This window comes from Prinia subflava, chromosome W (assembly GCF_021018805.1).
Source record: "Prinia subflava isolate CZ2003 ecotype Zambia chromosome W, Cam_Psub_1.2, whole genome shotgun sequence".
NCBI classification, from domain to species: Eukaryota; Metazoa; Chordata; class Aves; order Passeriformes; family Cisticolidae; genus Prinia; species Prinia subflava.
In genome coordinates, this window is record NC_086282.1 from 2,818,072 (window position 1) to 2,838,829 (window position 20,758).

The following is a 20,758-nucleotide window of genomic DNA, read 5'->3' on the forward strand; positions in this document are numbered from 1 at the left end:
CAGCAGTGTTGTAGAAGAGTTAACAATAAGCATACAAGTATCCTTGGGTACTTTTTGCCAAGCTTTACTTGTTTCCCCATCTGTGTAAGAGCCACCCTTACTGGTGCACATCCCTGTGGAGACCTGAGCATGAGAGTAGCCATATGTCAAGGCCAGAGCTGGCTGTCAAAATCAGTGTTGGCTCAAACGTGTAGATTAAGATTTTTATTAGATAGCATTATATAAAGACTTCGGCAGTAGGAAACAGCAACAGGAGATATTAGTTTTTAAAAGAGTTCCTGCAGCTGTTATTAATCATGCAGATAATGCATAATATAAGATGGTTACGTAAGATCCCTTGGTTTAAAGTTGCCCTTAAAATGTGTAATTTGAATTTGAAATGAAACTTTCTTCTGAGGCAGTGGCAGCATTACCGTCTGAGAGCTGCTGAAGACTTTAGCAAGATAGGAAGGGAAATGGATGTTGCTTGGAGCTAGCACTCCCATGTTGCCTGTGGACAGTTTGTTGAAACAAATTTTGAGATTTTAGCAGAAGCTGCTCAGAGCCTGCAGCGCTGGAGATCCCTCAGGGCCCCTTTTGTTTGATGCAGGTGAACAGGGGACGGCAAGTCCAAGGCAGCTGACCTTGAACAGGGGTCATCAAATCAGCTGTTGGTAATGAAGCAGTGCAAAAATACCTAAGGCTCACTGAGGACAGTATAAAATCTAAAAAATGCATTTCTTGTATTCCCAGGCAACACATTATCAAAAAGACTGCAGGCAAAAACACCTACCTTACTATAAATAGTAGGTATATAGGTTGACAGCGATTGCCATCTTGTGTACAGTGATGTTCCTTAAAGTGCTCAGTACCTGCTTTGGCTCAGTTACAACTGCCATAAAACTTTCAAATAATATGAGCATCTTGCATGATGATCTACTTTACTTAATAAAAATGGAGTTATACTCTTTAATTACACTAGCAAGTAAGACTGTGATTGGCCTGGTAACTGTGAATCCGAGTCTTGTAAATTAAGTGCCCTGTAAGGATTTTTGTTAGTAAGTCTTGCCAAGTTTTGCAAGATATGGGAGGAGAGGTTAATTGATAGCTTTATTAAATCTGTTTTCTTAATATTAAGTAATTAATTTGATATACCTTTCAAGTGCAGTAGACATTGCTGTCAACTGTCAATGATATTTAGTTTTTGCTTCCCTGATGCTATATAAATAAGCATGTTAATTTTAAGAATCACTCTCTACTGCCATCATTTCCTTTTTTTTTTTTTTTTTGAGGATCATAATGTCATCTAATGAGTAGTTCATGTAGCACAATATTATCTTTTAGGTACCTAGATTCTGTAATTAGCATACGAAGTTGTAACTCCAGATTAGTATTTTTGCCTGTTAAATATATAGTAATGAATGCTCTTTCTCATGAGAAAGGAAAAGAAGTCTTTAAAAATCACGGAGACAGGATCTTCCTGCTTTCTCCTTCCTGGAGCATATGTAAGCACAGCATTTATAAGAGCCATTTAGCCAAAGTAATGAGCAATTGGGAATGCTGGCTTGTGTATACAGGGGGAGCAGCACTCCAGGTTGTCTGCTCCTGCTCCTACACGTATATGTGTTCACTTGTCCTTCCTTGCCCATCAGTTAAGTGGTGTCTCTGGCCCTCTAACTCCCTGCCTCTCCAGCACTGGGTGTTTGCAGTTGCAGAGTTGAAGCATGCTGCCTGGTGGAGATCTCAGCCCAGTCTCTAGGGATGGGCCCAGGGAACATCCTCCTTGGAGAGGCAAGCACAGCACAGCACACAGCTTTGCTGAGGCTGCTGTAGGCTGCAAGGCAAGCACACCAAATGTCAGGTGCCTGGCTGCAGATAAATAATTCCTGGTGTGCTGGGCAAGACAAGATACTCTATATTTCAGTCATGGGGCTGGGGTGTCTACATGCCCTTGCTCAAGAGAAGGAAGTAGCTCACCTTTCTGAAAGACAGGGATATAAGTTGTCTGAAGATTTGGGTTAACACTGATTTGCTTCATTTATGCTATTTGTTGTGCAGCTATAAACTTGAAAAGTTTTGGGTTTCTTCTCTAATGAAGTTATTTGGCAAATGCAGCTCTATTAACCCTAGAAATACAAAGTGGACAGTCTCAGCCTGAGTCATAATAGTTTTTCTTTTAATTTTAAGGAGTGAGCAAGACTCTGGGTGTCGCTGTTTGCCACGCTCAAATGACCACACGGAGATGGAACAGAAAGGCCGCCCTCTGTTTATTTCATTCTATTATATTCCTTTAGAAAGGTGACCATGGATTGGAGGGTGGAATCCCACCCCTCATCCACATTGGTCAACAGGACTGCTGTTCAACCCTCTCCTCTCCTGGAGAAGAATGCAAAAACAATGGCAGTATTTACAAAAAACAGTCTCCTATTTACATGAGCAGAGCGTGAGAAAAGTGAGAACTTCTACTTTAATATGAACGCTCAGAAAACTAGGAAATCTCATGGTGACACTCTGGGATTATATGTCTTTATTGAGAACATCTCTGTTAATAATGTTTCCTATAAGTAAAGCATCATTTTAGAAGTCTGCCATCACTGTTTCAGAAGTGGCGCACAGACAAGAATGGATGTAGTTTAATTGTAGTGAGGTTCAAGGATCCTGAAGTATTCCAAACAATTAATGCTTGGCTGCAGTTTCTCTGGAGTATAGACCTTTTAATAGACAGACTTTTCTGCAGTCCATTTCAAATTAATTTTAGGTTGTCTGAGTTGCTAATTCAATTGACTAAACTGGATGTAGTAACCAAACCAAGGCAACTGTCAATATAAACAGTACTGAAGTATTTTGCTAATGTCAATAGCAACATTATCCTTATCCACATTTTCATTAGTGTTTATGATATGCAGAAGACAGTTATTCTATAATAGGGGCAGATATACAAAAAATATATTGCCTTCTAGATCAGTCTAAATTAATTCAGTAGCAGAACCCTCAAACAGGGTAATAGAGCCTAATAATTTGCATGATCAAACAACTAAAACGTTGGACATGTTTGTTGTTACTCGTATTTTGTATCTTGGAAACACTCTGGGGATCTTCATGTTAGGAATGTTAGAGGTCCTTATCTTGAGTATAGATAATTGTGAAGACAGGTCTTATGGAAACTTGCATAACTGCTTCCCTAAATTTACTGAGTTTCCCAGGTGTTTTTCTAAGAGATAGCCCGTGCTGTCATTTCTGATAGTACAACCTGTGTCCTCGATATGATACACGGGACACCTGGTAGTTGTCAAAGTGGTTACTCTTTCTGAAGCAAAGTATCAAAGTGTTGAGACTTCAGTAAAATATAATACAGACTGCTCCCAAATTATGGACATATAAAATCTGTGTTCCTGGAAATCCATACTGTTTATAGATATATAGTTGTCATGGGTTGGCACTGGCCAGATGTTAATGCACCCATGAATATGTTTTTTTTTTTCCCTAACAGCTACTGTGGGATGTGATCAGGAACAGAGCAGAGCAGGCTTAAATCTTGAAAACAAAAAAAAAAACCCACCAAAACTTTATTACATTACATAAGAACAGGGACAGAAATACTCTTAAACACACACAGAGACAGAAATAAAAACTTCTTAGAACATTTCTTCTCCCAGTTTCTACCTCCCCACACATCACTCTTCACAGACCAACCTTTGGGTTTTAGATCAAACAATCACCACTCAAAAACAAACTAATCTTCAATTCAGCAAGGGAGAGAGGAGTCTCTCTGGCACCACAGACTGTTCTCTAGAACACACAGGTCTACTCCTTATGTGTTCCCATGTCACCCGTGGCACCGCCCGGAGAAGTCTGCCAGGGTGACTCTCTCTTTTTCCTATGTCCAGCGCTCTCACCGCTGTCTCATAGGCCAAAACTACATACAGGGCTTTTTAAGGATGCTGCATGCCGAGCTCTCCCCCTTTTTACCCAGGGGCCGGGGTTCCAGGAGCAAGTCTGCCCTGAGGGCAGAGGGCACCACCTCACCCTCCCCCTCTTTTCTCTGCTCGCTCCACTCTTCAAGTGCCAGTCACTGTAGCAAAAGCAGGGCAGCTGCATCCACCCAAAATGCAGTTTATGTTCAAAAGAGACTTAAGTTCAGTCTATGGCTGACATTATGCAAGAAAAGTCCAGCTCCGAAGGCTACTCCTCTCATTCTTTGCCCATCAGGTTCCTTCCAATCGTGCTTTATCACTTCGGTCCCAGGCCGCTTCCTTCTCCTTTTTTCCAAAATCACCAGTCATGAGAATCAATGTCTAAGAAAAGTTTCTTTCTGCCAAGCAAGGGTTAACAGCTTCTATCTCCCAGCAGGGTGCAGACACAGGCACTCCCAGGCTCGGCAACTCCCACGTGGCTGGGCACCTTCTCCCGGAGTTTGGGGGGGAAGAGGGGGTGAGCACACACAGAAGGCACTTCCACAGTTTTCCACCCCTCCATCCTGGACGGGGCAGCTCAGTTCCAGTCCTGTCCACTCTCTTCTCTTCCCCCGGGGCTCCGGCTTACCTGAGCCCGACCACGTGTTTTCCCCTCCCCCACCCAGCCTCATGGCTGGGCAGGGGAAGGAGACCTGAGACGTCTCTCTGCTGAAACCGGGATCCAAAAAAGAGGCCGAACCCCCTTGGGGTCCTGCTTTTAACTCTTTGTGTCCTCAGAGGCGTGTCCAAACCTCCGAGTGACCAATCCAGGTGCCAGCAGAAAAGCTGATTACTGATTGGACTGCCCACATCCCCCTGGAAAAATTCACCTCCCCCGCAACCACGACAATAGTACTTGCTGTGGTTTATCACAGATGAGACCATTTGTCTTGATTTTTTTGGTTTTTAACCTCTTGATAATAGTGACATGTGACATCTCCCCTTGTAATACTGTATAAGGATGTTTAAATGCTGGCAGTAAATCTATACTCGGCATAATACAGTGAGATATGTAAGTTTTCCCATGTTTCAAGCTGCTTTATGTGTGGGGTTTTACTGTAAGAAAATGGTATCATTTGGCTGCATGCCACAAAATAAATCCCTTTAAAATCCTCTGCTTCTCAGCCTTGGGAAGGAGGAAACAGCATCATCCATTTCTGTAAGAAAGCAGTCCCCCCAGGCTGAGACAGCACACAAAATTTGTTTCATAATAAAAAAGCTTTTAAAAATGAACTTCAAGAGGAATTACTGTTGTCAACTCAAAAGCTTTCAGTTAAAATTCATATGAGTTAGCCATGGAGAAAGGTGTTATTACTCTGTTATTATGCAACAAGGTGCATTACTGCTGAAGACCTGTATTCCGTAGGAAACTGCAATCTGCATACAATTTGCTCTTTGTCTTACCACAGCACAGTACAGAACACGTATGGATACTTTTTTGGTGCAGAGATGATGATGATAATGATTTTTAAAATTAGTTTTAAATTAAAAGGCTGTTATTGCCTTAGGGATGCCTGTATTCTTACCCACCTTAAGGCATACTTTTTTGGTTTAACAACAGGAGGGGCCTGCATGTGCTGTGTATTTGTTAATTCAGCTAATCACAGAAGGGTACTTCAACTTATCTTGGCGCAATGTATAAGAGAAACTAAGAGTATTTCAATGGCAGAAAGTACAGGACTTCAGACTGATGTGGCTCCCATTCTTCATCTTCTTTTGTTTTGCAGTCCACTCCTTTACACCTAGCAGCTGGCTACAACAGAGTTCGGATAGTCCAGCTTCTGCTTCAGCATGGTGCAGATGTACATGCAAAGGACAAAGGGTATGTAAAATTAATTGATTTATTACCTGTTTGCAGCAGTGGTTTTGTATTATTTAAGATAAAGAATTAATTCTTTGGTTCATGTTGCAGCATAATCTCAAATAGTTGTCTAAGAACATGATATTTGCTTCCAAAATCTGAGTGTGCTTCAAATTACCTGTGATTGCACTTGTTTTGAGCCTTCTTTTACACCCTTAAAATTTTTTCAAAAACTTTGATCTTTACTTCCATTCATAGACTACCCTTTGAAATTACAGACTAACAGCATTATTTTTGGAAAGGCAATGGGGAGAAGATACGTGGGCTTAGGGAAAGATGTGCATTGAAAAACTTATCTATGGTCTCATTATCCTGTTTCATATATATGGATGTAATTCCAAGTCACATCAGTAATGGTCGTGTGCGCACAACTAGTGGTCCTGGTAGATCTATCTTCATTGAAGCTGACAGCAAAAATCAAGATACAGTAGAGGCTAAATTATACCATTTTTGCATTAAGGGTGGTAGTTATGTAAGATATCAGCAAAGTGCACAGCAGTCAGAAATCAGAAATGGTAACATGCTGTGCGTGTAAGAGATGTCTTGGTGCGAGTTGTCAGAGAGAGATGCGGGACTCCAGGTGGCTCTGTTCTGAAATGTTGTTTATTGCAGAGATGGTGTTACAGCCGTCCAGGGTTGTGGGTGATACAGAGCCCAGCCTAAAAGCTGCCAGCTACAGCTTATAGGCATGCCTGAGACCCTTAAGTTCTGGTTACAATACATTATACCTTTTTCCATACTGAATATGCTAATTTACAACATCCAACCAGTAAAAGACACAAATCCTATAGAATCTTCATACAGCCTATTAGAAGTACTACATAACCATATCGTGTTACATTTTAAACCCTAAAAGCTACTTTCTAGACCCCTTTTCTCTTCCCTGCCAGGTCGGCAGGGTCTCCCCAACCTTTAGACTCTTGGCATCCTTTTATTTGCTAAGGGTATTGTTCAAACAAGAGAGATTCTCCTTCAGCCGGTTAAACCATTGTTTTCTGGTTGTTCAGTAACTAACAGCTTGGCATCTTACATCTCAAAGCTCACCTTCATTTCTATTTCGCTTATAGGTTTCATATTCTCAAAATCTTTTGCCAAGCAATCATATTTATAAGGTTTTCTTGTTTCATCTTTCCTAACGTGTGTTGTTCTCAGCCATACATTTCTGATCTCTAAGATGATGATTTTCATGATGGTTGGATTGTAAGGCTTAGCCCTAACATTGTAGAAATTGGGCCCCTAGTTAAAGGCATACATTTTGTATTCAGAATCCACAGAAGTAAGATATGTGTGTGTCTGTTGTCTCCAGCAGCAAACTTGAGGCACTTGCTGTATTTTCATTTTCTGCTGAGACCAGCCTAGTGTTAGAAGAGATTTTAAATTGTCTTAGCTTCTTTCCTTTTTTTCCTTTCTCTCCAAAACAGTCCTAAGTGTACTTAAACTCTTAGTTTGACTAACTGTAGCTCTTTCATCTGTCCATTTACCCAAATGGCTTTTTTTAATGGTATTGTTAAATGCACAATGACATATTATGCAAGTCAAAAAACAAAAATACACCAATACACCCAACCCCCCCCCCAAAAACAACAAAAAACAAAACCACACCACAACCCCCCCACCAACACAGAAAACACAACAAAACACCTTCCCCTCACCCCCCATCAAAAACCCCACAAAAAATAAACCACAAAAGTCCTACAATAAAGTTCCATATAATATCTATTTAGGTAGATCTAGCATTATTTAAGCAAGTTGAAAGTATTTTGCACCTTTCCAAAAGGAAAACCTTTCAATACTTACGCTGTACTGAACTTTAAAACAGCCCAAACATTTAGAAACATCTAACATCCTATTAAACTCCCACTTTTTTTTTAGTGACATCACACATTTAGAATCAGTGTGGTGTTTTGTTTTACCTTGGTGTTTCTTATTTATACATAATTTATAAGTAAATAGGCTATAAATAACTGTCACTTTTCATTTAAGGAGCTAAATTAGGCTATATTGATTCTATAGAACTCTTAGGTTCTCTTCAATGGAGAGAAAGTTCTTGGGAATTGTTCTGTATTTTCAAAATGGCCACCACTTCTAGTTACTCCCAAAGAGAAGCCCAGCCAAGGAAGCAGCTCTTTCTCCCCTGGTCTTTCCTTTCCCTTACAGCTGTTGTGCTGGAAGAGGGAAGGGGAGGGGATGCTGCAGAAGTGGCTAGGTCCATTGCTGCAGCAATTGTCTTTGCTGACAGGCCTTGAAGGCCTCAGTCCTCTGAGATGACCATCATTTTGGAAGGGGACGGGTTTTTTGAATGCTCTGTGGAATGGATAGTCTCTATCTCACACGTGTACCCATAAGTTGCAATTAAGAAAAGTAATGATGGAAAAAACAATCTGAAAATTTTCTCCCAAACATATTTTCCTCTCCAGTGACAAAAGTGTTGCTGCTTCTGAGAGCATCCACATTAAAATTAAGTTTATGTAATTGCTGTCTACTACTTGCTGTCCTAATTCTCTCTAAGTTTTGCAGTCCTGGGAATTACCCCTTGTATTTTTCATAGGTATTATGGGGTTAAATATGGTATTCATGTATTGTGTCTACTGATCTGTTGAGCTGTAACTAGCCTGTCATGTTTGGCTTGAATTAAACTCATTTTGTCCTCTGCAGTAATTGCCCACCTCGCATCTCCTTTTCAATGCATGACTTTTATTACATCTTGTGCTTGTGACTAAATCCCTGTTAGTTATTTTGCTAGTGTCATTTTAAAGTACGGCCTGCAGTAATACAGCTCTACGAAAATTACAGGGACTCTCTTAGAAGTATCTTGAACAGTTAAATAGGTTGTACTCTAAAAAATGGAGGAAAATCAGGTCATCCACAGTCCAGAGCAGGAATTTGAGTCTGCTTTCCATGGATATTTGTACATCTTCATAAAATACCCAGGAGTTACATTAGTGTTATCTGGGGAGTTTTGCCTTTCACATAGCATTTTAAACATGAGTTCCTATTTAGTCAGAAGCAGAACACTGTTGAGGAAATTGAATGTGGAATGGGACTTTTGCCCCTCCTTAATAGCTTTGATTATGTCAAAGCCATTTAATGCTAGTTTTAATGGTAGATTAAACATCTGTGGCCTGTTAAGGCAAAAAAAAACCCACAACAAAAAACCCCTCCAAAAACCAAGCAACAAAACCCCAAGTGTTAATGGCACTCTTAAGTAATGAGTTGTTTGGGGAAGTCAGATTTTCCCATTAGTTTGTAAATCCTAATTTTTAAATACCTAACTACTTACATTTTTTAACTTTAATTTGATCTTTTCATCTCAGTAGGGAGAAAATTGTTCCTCCTGTAAAAATGCCACTTTAAAAAAAACTTGTCGTTTGCCTTCTTCTCCCATGCAGTGGTCTTGTGCCTCTTCATAATGCATGTTCTTATGGACACTATGAGGTTACAGAGCTGCTGCTTAAGGTAAGCAGAAGGATGGAAAGTAATTACTGTTGATTTAGATGTGTTAAATGAGATATGAACTGTTTATACTGGAGTTGAATACTAAGATTTTTTTTTCCTACTAGTGACAGGTTTCAAACAGCATATTGTCGTTTCAGAAGCCTGCAACTTTAGGTCTTTGTTGGAATAGTATATGTGGCTTATTCTTTATCTAATTTCTTTGCACTGAGAGTTGAATCTTTCTGTTCAAATATTAGCTCACACAGAAATTCCTATTTAAATTTGTAAGCTTTTTAGTTGTTGAAGGTGATTTCTTGTTGCTATGGTTTTCGGACGGCACAGGAATAACAACATGACTCTCCATGATGGTAAAAAATGAGAGCAACTTTATTCTTCTAAATTCTACTTTTATAGAGTAGTTTGGTACAAAGAACATGATTGGTTATTCAGCGTCTACACCCTTTTGTAAACATTTCTTTCTAGTAAACATGCTGGAAAAACACCACCTGCGGATGGTTTCTCACTTCCCAAGGTTTGTTTGAATTCCTCCTTTAGATTTCTCAGGCTAACATGAGAAAGTTGCTCGTCTGCCTTTCACACAGACACTGGCAGAGCCTGAAGCCTAAGTTCAGACCAATGTCAGGCCCACATCTCCCCCTTTTAGTTTTTGCTGAGGGCGACGTCTGTGTCTGTGTCCTCTCCTGCAGGGCCCTTGCAAGAGAAGAAAAGACAAACATGACACCAGAAGTCCCTTTAGTAATCAAACAATCACTAAATAGAACTTCCACTGGGCACCGACTTAAATGGTCAGGGAAGTTCTGTGGCATTTGGTGTTGACCCTTCACAACCATGTCCATGCACCAGCGTCAAGCTTAGCTATTTACTAATTCTAATACAGAAAAAACCAAAACATCATTAGCCTGCTCAAAAATGGCAGTCTAATTTGTCAAGATCCATCACTCTAGGAATCATCCTTTCAGATAACAAGGGCTTTTTCTGCCTTTTAGCGAAGGACAGTGGTCCTTGCATTACACCTGCAACAGCAAACTGATTTAATTTTCCAATTATTTGGACAACCTGAGTTGACCCTTTTTTTTTTTTTTTTTTTAAATGCAAAAATGCATGCGATGTTTGAAGGGGCAAAGACCCATTGCAGGATGTGCAGGATTGGACCACTGTTCACTCAATTGGCCCATGACACCTGTAGGATGTCACCTAGAAAGAAAGAATAAGAATAATAAAATTAATAAAAATATCAATAAAAAGATATCTGACTCCAAAAATATCTACATGATCCCAAAGACCAGAAAGGCAAAAACCACAAAGTGAAATAACAGCCCTTAATAACTACAAAACATACACCGAAGGCACATGAAATATTACCTAAAATACAACTACATCTATGTAGGAAACTTAAATGAAATAACATCTACTATAATATTAAAACACATGAAAAGGAAAAGTCCATTGAGACAAGATGTTGATCCTTACCATCACTGGATGTCTTCTTGAAGTCTGGAGCAGGGAGTGACTCGAGGAAGATCGATGAAAACAGGACCATGCTGCTGACAGAGGACTTCTGTTGTCTCCATACCTTCCAACCACATGGTCATGTTTGCAGTCTATGTGACAGCCACTAAGGCTATGCAATGTCCCTTCTCAGTCCTCAAAGGTGATGGGTAACATGACTGCTGACCCTGCTAATGATAAAACACAGGCACATCTTCCCCTTAAGTTAACAAACTTGTCAACCTCCACTGCCTAAATTGATAACTTGTGAGACTCCGTTGTCTAAATTGAACATCCAGGTTTCATAATTACTTTTTCTTCAGGTTCATGACATAAATGTTACATTGTTGCATGTTATCTTTTTGATAATAATTTTGATCAGCCCAGGAACTGCAAAAGCTGAAGTGCTTCTTTTCCAGTGACAACCTGTTCATCCTTCCCAGGCAGGAATTCCAGGTTCACCTCAAAGATCAATTCAGCTATTATATTTAAAGGTCAGATTGTTGAGTCAAATAACTCATATGTAATTTTTACTAAAACATCTGGGCAAACAGGCAATTCCCATCCAGAGAGAGCCAAGGCATGGCCAGTGCCCAGCTCTAACTGCAGAGGAATCCCTTACACCAATTTTAAAAACAAGCTTCTTAAAAATCTTATAATAAGAAACTAATATGGTAATTGACACCTCCTAAATTTGTCAGGGTAGAGATGCTCTGAGCTCAGCAGGCTCTTGAGATGGTCTGTGACCAGGATTGGAACTGCATCCCAAACCGTCAGGACAGAGGAGGCATTCTTACAAACTCAGATAACCTTGTCTGGAAATCTGAAAATATTTAGAAAATCATGAATGCAAAACTAGCATAGACAGCTAGAAAACAAGGAAAAATTCTTGGGTGACACGTGTCTTACAGGCAATTATAGACAAATAGCAAAGTACATGAGAAGAAGCAGAAGCAGCAGCAGTAGCAGCCGGCTGTAAAACTGTGATAACTTTATCATATCAGTGAATTCACATCAAATATCTTAAAAACTGAGATAACACTTAAAACTCATAACCGATGGTTATACTGTAGAATTATTAATAATACTTGTGTTATCTGCAAAAGGCAACAAAGGTTGCTTATTTGTTTTTTCTATTTCTTGTCATTTTTCTTCTATTATGAACAGGCATTTAAGGCTCCAATTCTGTTCACAGAGACGCCTTGAGAAGAAATGTTTTGAGGGAGGGGGGGTATCACCGTGGAGGCCCAACCAGGAAAACAGACTGGGGACACAGATCTGGGTGCAACAACAGCAGCAGGGCAGAAGACCTGCCCTTAGTTTATTTTTTCATTATATATCTGTGGCAAGGTGACCATGGATTGGAGAAGGGTATCGCCACCTCTCCTGTCACATTGGTCCAGGAGGCTGTCATTCAACCTCCCCTTCTCTTGGAGAAAGTATTCATAACATTGCCAATATTTACAAAACATGGTCCTGTGTTTACAATTCACCAGCGTGAGAAACTGCACATTTCTCCTTTAATATGAATGCTCAGCAAACCAGGAAAATTCATGGCAACATCTCACCCTTTTAAGTATATTAAAAAAGAAAACAGAAAAAGAAAAAATGAACAATTCTATGACAGGAAAAAAGAAAGAAAAAAAAAACCTGTATAAAGTTCACCGACCTTCATTTAGGTGACGGTGTGAGGGCTACATGTTGGTCTGATTCTGCCTTTGCTACCCAGGGTTTCACCCTGAACCCCTTGCAATAACCTGCTCAAAATATCTCGAGCATAGTCTAACATAATTCAACCAACACCCTCATATTTTTAAATTTTTATAAGATACAAGGGAATATACGGTGCAAAAGGCAGGAGCATTCCAAGAAAGATTTAACCACTCAATTGAAAATTCTGAACCCCAAAAGTTCTGTCCCAAAACCACAACCCCCAAACAACGTGCCCTTTCCCCACAGAGGTCACAATGGCTACCATACATAAAACTGAGCCGTAGCAAACAATTTCTCTGAGTCCATGATTAACAGTCCGCTGGCTCTCAGCATCACACTGCTTCAGTCAGTCCTTGTCCAGCAGCTCCACAGGATCCAAAGTCTCTATGGAGGCCATATAGGAAAAGAGAAGATGCCAGTCCGTGTCCATGTTAATCAGATCTCGAAGAGGCTTCTCTGATGGGTGGCACTAGGGTGACACAGGATGCACAAGGTTTCAGGATCAAACAGGATCAGTCCAATGCACCTGAGGCAGCTCAGCAGACTTTCAGTGGCCGCCGTCTTAGCATGGATCACAGAACCTGAGGATAGAGAACTTAGAAAACACAAATTGAGCAATTGACTTTTTCTCAAAGAATGCATGCAACATAGGATGTGGACGTAGAAACCCACTGCAAGGTCCAAGGAAAACTGACCATAGCTATGTGGCAACATCAACACTTCCTACACTTGAGATGATGGCTGTACACCAGCCAGAGAATTTTGCCCTTGTTCTAGAGCTTGGGAAACTGTTTCGTCCCCCTGACGTCTTCGTCTTTTTCTTTGCCTCCGAGTTTTCGGGCTTGGCGTGGGCTCAGCATGACCCACTGCCTCGCATGTTTCTGCAGTATGGTCTGGACCCACACCTTGTGCGCAGAAAACCAAGGGAGTCACTTTCTGTGCCTCCTTTTCCTGTTCTCCACTAGGCTGAATATCTGCCTGTGTCTCATGTCCATCATTCTGCCTCTTTTCTGCCGGCTGTGAAGCAGCTGTTGGGGTAATCACCATAGAATCACAGGTGTTTAGAACTGCACAGGTCTGGACCATCTCCAGGACAGTAGAAGTCTCTGGAATGGTTTCCAGGAGCCTCTGGCAAGCAGAATTAGCATGGCTTCTTGCTAATTGCTCCAAAATTATCATTCTTAAAGTGCTATCCTGGACTCTCATCTCTAAAAAATCCATCAGACGCACTATAAGTCGATGAAAAGGTTCACCTGGCTTCTGTGCTATATCTGAGAAGTCTTGCTTTGGGGAGAAGGATAACTTGGTTTTTATCAATGCAGATATCCCTATGTATCTGCACGAATCTAAGACAGTGCGAGAAAGGCCAGCTTGCACATCAGGGCAAGCATATTGACTCCTCCCCGTAAGTAGGTCAGCTCCGACCCCAAACAAGGGATCGTCTCGAGGCAGGTGGCTATTTACGACAGCCATTTGTCCAGCTAGGAATTTCCAATTTCTTTCAAAGGTAAAAACCTGTTGAGGTTCAAGCATCACTGTTGCAAAACCTCTTATTACATAAGGAAAGATCAGATTCTCAAATTCTGCACTGATCCATTGAATTGCCTCAGTGAAGCTTGTATTATTTTCTGCCACGTCCCTTGATAAGGGAAACGGGACTGCCCATGATGGGTCATCATGGCTATGATGCTGTGGAACCAAAACCACAGGTCCCTGAACTGGCTCGGGCAAAGCTGCATCTTCAGGCAGCAGCTCCGTTATCTCAGCAGCCTGGTTTGGCTGGGATGCAGGACTAAAAACCTCATCCGATTTCATGACAGGAAAAGCGTGCCCATCAGACAACGCTTTTGCCCCGTTATCATCTCCCACAGCCGACCCGGCCCCGTAGGGGGGGCGGGCGGGGGACAGTGACTCGCTCAGACTCCTCTCTGAGCGGGGGGGCGATTGTCGCGCTGGGCAGGGGGGCGTGGCCGATCGGCCACAGCTTTCAGCTCCTGCTTGGCCAGCCGATGGGTCGGTGGGCGGGGCCAGAGCCGGCAGCAGCTCTGCGGTGTCAGCGCTCGGCCCCGACCCCTCTGAACGGAGGGGGCGCGCGGCGGGGGCCGCGCGGCGGCGCGGGGGGGGCTGTCCAGCGCGAGGGGCCCCGCAGCAGCGGGCAGCGTTGCGCCCAGCCCTCCCCCCGCGGCGCCGGACCGGCACCGGACGCGTGGGGGGGGGGGCGCGGCGCGGTGGGCGGCGGCGGCGACCCCGCGCACAGCATTTGGCGCAGCGGCGGGACGGGGCAGGGAGGGGCCGTCCCCGCCGGGCTCGCCTGCCGAATCATGCGCGGAGCAGGTCGCGGCGGGGCGGGGCGGGCCGGGGAGGCGGCGGCAGGGGGCGGCACCGGCAGCGCCAGGGGCGGCGCGCACGGCGGCCCCCCCGGCTCCCCGCAGGGGGCCTGAGGCGGTGCGGCTCCGCGCGGCAGCTGCAGGGCGGACCCCGCAGCGGTGGCGGGCAGATGGGGGGTCGCCGCGGCAGGGCGGCCCGGGGCGGCGCGGGCGATCCCCCGCGCTCGGCGTGGGACCCGATGCCGAGTGCTCCGCCCCCTCGGCACCCCAGCTCCCCGCCCGGCCAACCGCGCGGGGAGCGGACCGAAAAGAGCTTCCCCGCCCTTCCAAAAACCCCGCTGGGCGCACCCAACCCCCGACATGGGGGTGGGGGTCTCCTGCATCGGCTCTAACCCTGCATCAGAGCAATCCTCGTCAGAAGCGACGGAGCTCGCAGGGGAGCCAGTCCTGCTTCCTGTCGAAAGCCCAGAATCAACTTCAAAGTCCTCTCCAGCCTCTTTTAGAAGTGGGAAGACTGTTCCCCAGGTCCCTAAGAGAGCGCTAGCTCTCATATTTCCGTTCAGAACGGATAAAAAAAGTTTTTCCCCCAGGGTTTTCCATGGGTTGATTGAGAGTGCTTTTTCAGCACTATAAAAAATTCCAAGTTTCTTTCCCCAGCTAAACAATTCTCTCACGTGTTTCCTGGTCAAGTCAGCGTCACAGGACAACAAAAAGGAGTGGAACAGTTCCATCATCAATCGTTCCTCTGAGAACATCGTGGGTTTCTTCTTTTTGCAGCTGTAGAAGACAAAAATTTTTTTTTCTTCTTCTTTTTTCTTTCCTCACTAGCTTGCAACTTGACCACGTATAGGCGCCAGTTATCACCGTGGAGGCCCAACCAGGAAAACAGACTGGGGACACAGATCTGGGTGCAACAACAGCAGCAGGGCAGAAGACCTGCCCTTAGTTTATTTTTTCATTATATATCTGTGGCAAGGTGACCATGGATTGGAGAAGGGTATCGCCACCTCTCCTGTCACATTGGTCCAGGAGGCTGTCATTCAACCTCCCCTTCTCTTGGAGAAAGTATTCATAACATTGCCAATATTTACAAAACATGGTCCTGTGTTTACAATTCACCAGCGTGAGAAACTGCACATTTCTCCTTTAATATGAATGCTCAGCAAACCAGGAAAATTCATGGCAACAGGGGGGAGGGAAAAAACCCAAACAAAAATCAACTGTCCCTCTAAAAGGAAAAGCTTCTGCTCACCTCAAAGGCGGCGAAGCTATTTGGCCCTGCCCTGAGTGGGGCTTTGGGGGCTCAAAGGCCCCAGGGCCGCTCCGCAGAGCTGGGGGAAATCCAAACAAACGTGGCCCCCATTTCTATGTAAAAAAAAAAAAAAATTCAAGCGAAGCAACTCCTACAGCATTATAAGCTGTCTAGAGGAACGGCAAATGCCCCTCATGCCCTATTCGCAGTCGCCGCTCGGCCCGCAGGGAAGGAGTGGGAGAGCGAACCCCGCCGCTCATGGCAGGGGGAAGGGGGAAAAGGAGCGAGGAGACCGCTCCTCCGTTCCTATGACGACTTGCTGTGCAAATTCACGCGGGAAGGAAATGGAGGGGAAACGGAGAGGGGACAACGGAGCGGGGCTTGGCGGGGCTCAGCCCGCCGCCGCCCTGCCACCGCCTGTCTCAAGCGGAGAGCCGGCGGACCCCCCTCCCCACCCTGGGGGGAAGAGGGGGGGAAGAAGAGGCAAAGCTGCTCCAAGCCGCCCCTCTCAGCGGCACCGCGCGGGGAAGGGACCTGCGCGCCCCCCCCGACCCACGCGCCTGCGGGGAGGGGGGGAAACCGAGTACGGAAAAACGAGAGAGAGAGAGATTGCCGCCGCCGCCGTGTCAGGTGCAGCGCCCTGGGGCAGGGCGGGAGGAAACCCAAGCGAGAGAGGGAGAAACCGTGGGCCGCCGCTGTCGCTGGCCCGGAGTGCCTGCCGCCCACCGGAAAGCTGGAGAGGGAGGCGGGGGCCGGCACCAGCTGCCGCCCTCCCTCTATGGCACGGGTCTCCCTTCTCCCATCGCGCCTGTGAAACCATGGGTGTGGGGAGAGAACTGCCCATATGGAAAAGAGAAAAGGTGTGTGTGTGGGGGGGGAGAATGGTCTGATCCCGTTCCACTGCAGGGAGAAAGAGGGACTAGTCACTGCAAGAGACAGAGAGAGAGAAGTCAGGGAGATCGCATCCGTGCTGCCATGCCTGTCTCACCGCAACCCCCATCCCCGCGCAAGGGAAAGAACAAAGTTAAAACAGAGAGAAACAAAGAAAGACAAGCCCAAAACTCACCCAGGCAACCATAAAAACAAGCACAGGTAGCATAAAACACTCATAAAATGAACTTTTCGCCTTAAACACACAGAAGGATACAGAGGGATCAAAGGTTTTCGATCCCGGTCCCGTCCGCAGGCCAGATGCTGGGCCACGCCGACGAGGAAAGGATCGTTGTGTCACACTCCGGGTCGGAATCTGACCAGCTGTATCTTGGACGGGCTAGCATCTTTTAAAGTCACGGTACAGACCAGTCGCAGTGGATGATAGCGCAGGAACCACTGCCAGCCATCCGTGGTATGAAGAAAGGAGAAGGAAAAGCCAAGGAAGCGCTGTCTCTGCTGGCCGGGAGAGGCTTGCAGACTCTCGCTTTGATCTCGGCCAGATAGAACCGAAAGAGGTCGGGGGAGTGCTGGGCAAGCTGTCGGCAGCGAAGAATTCCAGCTGCTCTTGTCAGGAAAGGCACAAGCTGTCCTCTCTCAGGAGAGAGGTTCCCCAGGTTTTTCTGGAAGCTCTGCCCAGCTGTCCTAGAAATTGAAGTCCAGCTGTGCTGGGTGCCGTCCGACCTGCTGTCTTTTGGCAGGATTGATCTTTTTCCATGATTAGCAGGACTAGCATTCTTTAGAAAAAGCGTGGGGATATTTCGCTTACCTCTCTGAGGAGGCAGGTAGAATTTTCAAGCTTTGCTGCATGAATCAGTCCCGGCTGCGCTGAACTTCTTCGAAAACGTCAGGTCACCAGATGTTGTTATGGTTTTCAGATGGCACAGGAATAACAACATGACTCTCCATGATGGTAAAAAATGAGAGCAACTTTATTCTTCTAAATTCTACTTTTATAGAGTAGTTTGGTACAAAGAACATGACTGGTTATTCAGCGTCTATACCCTTTTGTAAACATTTCTTTCCAGTAAACATGCTGGAAAGAAACCACCTGCAGATGGTTTCTCACTTCCCAAGGTTTGTTTGAATTCCTCCTTTAGATTTCTCAGGCTAACGTGAGAAAGTTGCTCACTTGCCTTTCACACAGACACTAGCAGAGCCTGAAGCCTAAATTCAGACCAGTGTCAGGCCCACAATTTCTTACTAATCCAAGGCTTTTTTTGCTGTGCTAGCATGGTGCCTATGTGAATGCTATGGACCTCTGGCAATTCACCCCGTTGCACGAGGCAGCTTCCAAGAACCGTGTGGAGGTCTGCTCCCTCCTGCTGAGCCACGGCGCCGATCCCACCTTGGTCAACTGCCACGGCAAGAGTGCAGTTGACATGGCTCCAACGCCTGAGCTCAGGGAGAGACTGACCTGTAAGTATTTCCAGACTGAAACCACTTGTTGGTGGGTGGAAAGGGATGCTTTCCTTTCAGGCCACCTTCCTCAAGCTTCAGAAGTGGATGCAAAGCAGCAGAGTAGCTGCAGCTGTGCCCCGCGCTTTGAAGTGCACAGGTACCTCTGATACATCATTTGTCATATTGCCTGATTTTCTGAAGTTTAGAATTATTAAGGCACTGCTGAATCAGTGACTTTGGGGTTTTTTTATGTGTAAAGTCCAGTTGAGTCACACAGGAGCCTATATACTGAGGCTCTATTTCATTTAGAAACTTAGAGAAGGTAGGTACTTTCAGTGTGCAACCTTGGAGATGGAAATTCTATCACCTCCTTTTGTAGTCTTTGCAATCCTTATGCTGTTTACAAACCAATATTTCAACTCTAATTTTAATTTGTGTGCCTTTGCTTTCCCTCTTTGGGGGATTTGTTTCCTCACTCTAATAAAATGTAAAAGATAATTAAATGAGATATGGAAACAGAGCATTATCAAGTTACAGAAAGCTCATTGAGAATTAGATTCTCAGTTATAAATACATTTTTGGTTTTATCTCTCACCAGAAGCCCCCAGACACTAGTAATGTGATCCTGCACTACTCACAATCACAGCTAGTCAGGTTTTAGTCTAATCACTATTCTTTGCAGGGGAAGATGGTGAGGTCATATGCAGCAGAAAACTTTGGTCTAGGAGAAAAGAGGAGGGCATTAGTATCTTTTAGGTACTTCTCTATTCTGTGTCCTGGGCTAAAGCTTCTGGCTCTGAGGAAGGTTAATTTCGCATTTATTTAAATTAACAAGCAAAAAAAAAATCAATTTAAACTTCAGTTTATTTCTGTATTTAGAGTTCCTCTAGAGCAGTGAAAGAAGATTCATGTCCATTAATATCCACTGAAATTTGTAAACAAATTTGAGCATTATGTCAAATTTGACAGTATCTTGATGGGGTAGCTTGTATTTGCATCCCAAAATAGCATGTTTTTTATGTTCTTGAGTTGTTTGGACTTATACTTTGGGAATAAAGTTACATTGTGTTTGTTATTTCAAGATTTATTTGCACTTGTGCTTTGAGCAATGCTTTGCTTACAAAGAAATTTAAACCAGACATTAAAACAAAGGTGGGAGAAGAAAGTCCCTTGTTAACAAACTTAGGATTTCAAGCTTGCTTACGAAACAAAAATATTTCTATTTTTACTGAAATTGAGGTATTTTTTTCTAGTTCCCAGGGTCAGATGTAATTTTTGCTAACCTGCCTTTTGTCTGTACATTTTAAAAGAAACACTTCTTTTCAAATTCAAAGTTATTTAAAACGAAAATGAACTAGTTGCTGAGCTAAAAAAGATAGGGAAATAGCAAATTTAATGATCTGTACTTGCAAAGATATACCTGCTATCAAAACTTGTTTCATCTTTGGAACAGACTGGCTTCAAATGCTTAGATAGTTAGCTTTCTTTAAGACCAATAGTTTAGTATTTTATATTTAAATTTTATATATGCATTATTGTTGATTTTATTGTTGTTATTTATAATTTTATAGAAATTATATATACACTTGAGCTTTACAGTGAATTATTTGTCATGCAAATACAATAAAGTTTTTGACAAGCAACTGTAATGCTTTATTTTCTTAAGAATATCTCAGCGTTGTGCTCACTTGAACATAGATGTGGGTAATGTAGAGGTCACATATGCATTTAATGTCAAGTGAGTGGAGGATAAAAGGGGGAAAAACTGTAAGGATTTAACTCGTGGAATAACTTCCCCTCTCCTTTAGCATGTCCCTTTGGTTTCAGCAAAGCTTCTTTCATGTTCTGTGTCCCAGGTCAGCTGCCACCAGAAGACATGCAGAAGCAGTCCTCTTTCCTCTTAATTGAGTATAGCTGTCTTTCTGCAATAACATTTATAAATGTGACATCTTGCTGAATATTAAATCTATCTTTTTCCTCTAACAGATGAATTCAAAGGACACTCTCTACTGCAAGCAGCCAGAGAGGCAGACCTAGCCAAAGTGAAAAAGACACTTGCTTTGGAGATCATTAATTTTAAGCAGCCACAGTCGCATGAGACAGCACTGGTGAGATTATACAGTCAATCCATATGTTTTATGATGAATGTGCTGGTAGCCTGGAGTCAAGGAGTTTTATTTCTACACTATGAAAATACCTTCATCATCTGAGATGGAGAATTTGGCATTGAACACTTTCTATACTAAAATAAAATCACCATTATAGAAAAACATAATTTATTTCTTCACTTTTTTTCCTTCCTTCTGGTAGATTACAGAAGCTCTCCAACCACTCTTCACCTTTTTATTTTTCACTTCTCTTGCATTTTTTCCTATAAACCTCTTTTTTTTGTTGGTCT

At 43.6% G+C, this 20,758-nt stretch overlaps 1 protein-coding gene across 2 annotated transcripts in view; it reads left to right on the forward strand.

Moving 5' to 3' along the window:
- The window catches only part of LOC134563402 (poly [ADP-ribose] polymerase tankyrase-1-like), a 187,741-nt gene that overhangs the window by 111,483 nt on the left and 55,500 nt on the right, over nt 1-20,758 (forward strand). For both annotated transcript variants that reach the window (XM_063421312.1, XM_063421313.1), the window contains exons 6-9: nt 5,660-5,754; nt 9,183-9,249; nt 18,192-18,378; nt 20,347-20,468. In XM_063421312.1, the coding sequence (XP_063277382.1) occupies nt 5,660-5,754; nt 9,183-9,249; nt 18,192-18,378; nt 20,347-20,468 (471 nt within the window). The remainder of the gene's footprint in view (nt 1-5,659; nt 5,755-9,182; nt 9,250-18,191; nt 18,379-20,346; nt 20,469-20,758) is intronic.